Below are 4,987 nucleotides of genomic sequence, written 5' to 3'. Positions count from 1 at the left end.
ATTCGTATCTTTGTGAGGTCAAATAACATGTTTCTAATAAAATTAATCAAAAATGTATTATTAATTTAATTAAAAGTGATGTTATGAATCTTGTCTTTTATCTTTTATTTCTATTGGAACTTATTAGTGTCTTATTATCTCTTTTATATCACCTCTTTTTGTATATCAACTCTTTTTTATAGAATTAAGAGAAAACATTAAATATAAAAAATTGTTTAACATAAATTATTTAGATTAATATAAAAACTAGTTTTTAGTATTTCTATAATATTTATCATTTAATATTATTTACATTTAAAATAAATAGAGTAATTGAAATTTGAATATGAGCGGGAGTTGACGAAAAATGCCGGACCAATCAAAAGTGGCCCTCTTATGGCCAGTCTCTTATTAAAGGGTTTCTAATTCAGCATGACTTTCTGCTGCCATCTGTATTGCGCGCGCAGCCGTTGTCTCGTTGCTTGCCAACTGCTTGACAACAGCGCCTTCATTTGCTAATCACTTAGCAACCTATATTTAATCATTAAAGTGATACAGTTGTGATACAAATATCGTTTGTTAATAAACAACCAGTTCTAGCAAATTCCTTCACACCTTCCTCCCTGACTCATTAAAATCTCATTAACCCCTCGGTACCTCCTGCAATAATATTAATAAATTGACTGTCGTTTTAAGTGAAAACATCGCATAAACATAGCTTATAAATTTCTCTTACCTACCAATCATGAGTACATTTTCCAATGAAGAATATGCCGATATTCATTTTATTTATGGTTTCTGTAATGGTAACGCACGTGCAACAGTAACAAAATATTACCGACGGTTTCCTAATCGCAGAGTACCAGATCAAAGAGTTTTTAGCAATGTCCACCGAAGCATTAGATTTACTGGTAAGGTCCCAAATAAAAATCTTGAGAGACCATTAAAGCTACATCGTCAAGTCGAGGATGCGATACTAGCAACGGTGAACAGAACTCCTACTATTAGTATCAGAAGACTTTCGGCGCAAACTAATGTCTCTAAAACGACAATTTGGAAAATACTGCGTGATTATGATTTATACCCATTTCATTTTATGAATGTTCAAGCTCTTCAACCAAATGATTATCCTACACGCGTCAATTTTTGTCACTGGCTTTTAAGAAATCGGCAAATACATACAAAAATTTTATTTACCGCCGAAGCTACTTTTACGAGAGACGGCATTACAAATAATAGAAACTTACACGTTTGGTCACTACAAGAAGAAAATACTCATGCTATTACTGAAACACATTTTCAAAATCGATTTTCAGTGAATATCTGGTGCGGTATAATCGGTAATCGTCTAATAGGGCCCATCATTATTGAAGATCATTTAAATGCTGAACGATACTTGCATTTATTACAAGAACAGTTGCCCGAACTTCTTGAAGATCTGCCTTTAAACATCAGAACACAAATGTGGTTTCAACAAGATGGAGTACCACCTCACTTTAACAGAATTGTTACGAGATATCTAAATGAAAAATTTCCTGAGCGTTGGATTTGTGTGGACATCACGTTGCGGGACACCCTGTATATACAGGGTGTCCCATTTTTAAAGTTCCCCTCATAACTTTTCAGGATCAACGTTTGAAAGAAAACGACTCGGATAAAAGTTGTAGGGAACAAAGGGGGCTATCTAATAGTGACCTTAGATTTGACATTAAAGGTCATTTCCAAGGTCATTTGAAGGTCAATTTCCGTTTTTTAAATGGAACCCCCCATTTTTTATTGTATATTCTTGTAGCTTATCTCGAGAGCTTTTCAAAACACTATAATAAAGTATATCTTCATTAAATATTTTTCGCATTATTTTATATCTTAATCTGACATATTTTGATATAAAAAATAAAATATCTCGTAAAATATTTAGTTTTCGATAATCTTACCGTAATACTTTTATGTACATAATAACGAGACAAATCAATTAGTGTAAAAAAAAACAAATAATTGTTTAAAAAAATATATTGTAAATAATTACATACTTTTTCTTAAAAACAATTATTTTTGGATGTCAGTACAATGATGATGAATGTAATAGTGGGCGATCCGACTGACAATCGGCGCTGCTCAAGATCCGGGTTGAACAGTGTGAAATGGTCTATCGGGCATATGGGTATGAGGAACCAGGTCTCATATGCGAAATGGACTACTGGAACTTTGAACCACAAAATATCTTTGCGGAAACGGCACGGAATTGCCACCTGGAACGTGCAAGGTTTAATATGCACGCAGGTAAACTGGAAATTGTAGAAAAAGAAATGGAGGATTTCAACATTAATATCCTGGGCCTCTCCAAAACTCATTGGAAAGGTAGAAGACACTTTAGAAGCGCATCTGGCAACATCATATATTTTTCAGGCCCAAAGGAGGAGAGTAAGAAAGGGGTGGCCCTAATTATTCCACCGAAATACGAAAAGGCAGTTTTGGGATACAGCATTGTGAGTAATAGAATCATTTATTTAAGGATGCGAAACGACCCCAACGTCCTCAACATAATACAGGTCCACGCTCCAACTTCAACGCCAGATGACCAGGATATAGAAGACTTCTATGGAGAACTGGAGGCATCCATTAGCCGAATTCTTGATCGGGAAGTTACAATAATCATTGGTGATTTGAATGCCCAAATAGGGAGAACCAATTTAGACCACGATATGAGACAGATCCTTGGAAGCTTCGGATTGGGTGAGAGAAATGAGCGGGGTGAGCATCTCCTGGACTTCTGCCTCCAACACAGACTAACAGTGATGAACACGTGGTTCAAACATCACCCACGCAGACTGTACACATGGAGATCCCCGGGGGATCGTACAAGAAACCAAATTGATTATATTCTAATCAACAGACGATGGAAATCATCGATAACCAATGTAAAAACATATCCGAGTGCTGATTGTGGAAGTGACCACCAGCTACTAGCAATGAATCTTAGGCTGCGTCTGAGGAATGCTCAGAAAACAACCGTAAAATCGCCAATCCTAAATGAATCTGCAATGGAATGCTTCAGAGAAAAGGTGGGTAAAGCGCTGACCACTACGATTATTAGATCAAGTGACACCGTTGAATCCTCTTGGCGAAGTATAAAACAGGAAATTATACATGCGGCGCAGCAATATCGCAACACTACAGGAAATCCTAAGAAACCATGGATAAGGAAGGAAACGTGGGAGACTATTAAGCAAAGGAAAGCTGTTAAGATGAGAAATGGTGCCCAAGACCAATACACAAGATTATCCAAAGAAATCAAACGCCAATGCCGAAGAGACAAAGAAAGATACATACTGGACATATGCAAGGAAATCGAATCCCACGGAAATCGTAATGAGTCACGTGATCTATATACCAAAGTGAAGCTTCTAGCTCAAGAATTCAAACCCAAAAATTGGGCAATCCAAAACGAACTAGGGGAAACCATAAACGAGCAAATCCTGGAGGTGTAGAAGAGCTATAATTATACCTAGCTCTAAATTATACCAACAAGAACAAATGGATAATACACCCCTGATGAATGAGGACCTAAGTCGAATTGAGAAAGAGCCGGAGATAATGCTAGCGGAGATTGAAGAAGCCATAAACCTGCTAAAGAGACATAAAGCGACGGGATATGATACGGGTGGATTTCAAGTGAATTACTTCAAAGCTTGGGCATAGAGGGAAATCAGGCTGCATTCGAAGTGTGCAATAAAATATGGAACACCGGAATTTGACCAGAGGACTGGTGCACATCTATATTCGTTCCCATACATAAGAAGGGACCGACAACAAAATGTGAAAACTATCGCACAATCTCCGTAGTCTGTAATGCAAGTAAAATCCTGCTCCAAATAATACTAACATGTATTAAACCTTTTCTAGATCGCCAAATACCACAAGAGCAGGCTGGTTTCGCAAAAGGGGAAGGCACAAGAGAACAGATTCTGAATATGCGACAGATGATCGAAAAAAGTCGCGAATTTCAACTCCCAATGGTCATCTGCTTCCTGGACTATCAGAAGGTTTTCGACTACGTTGACTGGCCGCATCTGTGAGATATTCTGATAGAAATGGGAACTCTCAAACACCTCGTAATGCTTATCAAATACCTCTATAAAGCAAATAATACAAGAATCAGGCTGGATAATCTGTTTTCGACGCCGTTTAAAGTAGAAAGAAGAGTTCGACAGGGCTGCATCCTCTCGCCAATCTTGTTCAATATCTACGGTAAGCATGTAATGAGGAAGGCATTGGAGGATTGGCACGAAGGAATCACTATTGCCGGGAAGAAGATCTCCATCCTCAGGTATGTGGACGACACCACCCTAGTCGCAGTAAATGAGGAAATGGTAACGCTTTTGCGCAGACTAGAGGTGGAAAGTCTAAACGTAGCTCTTAAAATCAACAGACAGAAAACAAAAATAATGGTAGTGGACCGCCATAATTCCATACAGTTAACGGCGGCCTTGGATAGTTTTGAACAGGATGAGTATACGAGGTGTGATCAAAAAGTAACGAGAATTTTCAAATTGCGTGCGCTGTATCTTGTCTATCGAGTTGATTCTTTTTTTTGTGTGTTAGTAGCACTGCCAGTGACGTACGTGTCAATTTTCAGGCAGCTACGACGCTTAGTTTGTGTTTGGCGAGCGAATGAGCAAGACGTACTTCAGTGTGTTCGGCGATTTTTTGTGTGGCGAAATGTCGGATCAGAGTTTGTTTGAAATTTTGTGTTAAAAACGGAATTAAGTGCAGCGAAACGTTCAAAATGTTAAAGAAGGCCTTTAGCGACGATACTATGTCACAACCACGAGTTTATGAATGGTACAAACGCTTTCAGGAAGGCCGAGAAGACATCGAAGATGATGCGAGGTCTGGGCGTCCTAGCACGTCCACCAGTCATGAAAACGTGGAAAAAGTTAGAGATTGTGCTTGCTAATATATTAGCTAATATTAGCTAATATATTAGCTAGCTAATATATAATTGCTA

At 37.9% G+C, this 4,987-nt stretch overlaps 1 protein-coding gene across 1 annotated transcript; it reads left to right on the top strand.

Annotated features, from left to right (window-relative positions):
- The first annotated feature begins 2,120 nt into the window (after nt 1–2,120).
- Nucleotides 2,121–3,467, top strand: LOC115241414 (craniofacial development protein 2-like). The gene has a single exon (XM_029817161.1). The coding sequence runs from the start codon at nt 2,121–2,123 to the stop codon at nt 3,465–3,467; it is 1,347 nt and encodes a 448-aa protein (XP_029673021.1).
- The last annotated feature ends 1,520 nt before the right edge of the window (nt 3,468–4,987 follow it).

Source organism: Formica exsecta, unplaced genomic scaffold (genome assembly GCF_003651465.1).
Source record: "Formica exsecta isolate Colony F162 unplaced genomic scaffold, ASM365146v1 scaffold482, whole genome shotgun sequence".
Lineage (NCBI taxonomy): Eukaryota > Metazoa > Arthropoda > Insecta > Hymenoptera > Formicidae > Formica > Formica exsecta.
Note: the sequence above shows the minus strand (reverse complement) of the source record. Positions and strands in the feature narration are given on the sequence as shown.

Coding starts and splice junctions, on each gene's coding strand:
- LOC115241414 (XM_029817161.1), top strand. CDS start 2,121: ATGGTCTATCGGGCATATGGGTATGAGGAACCAGGTCTCATATGCGAA.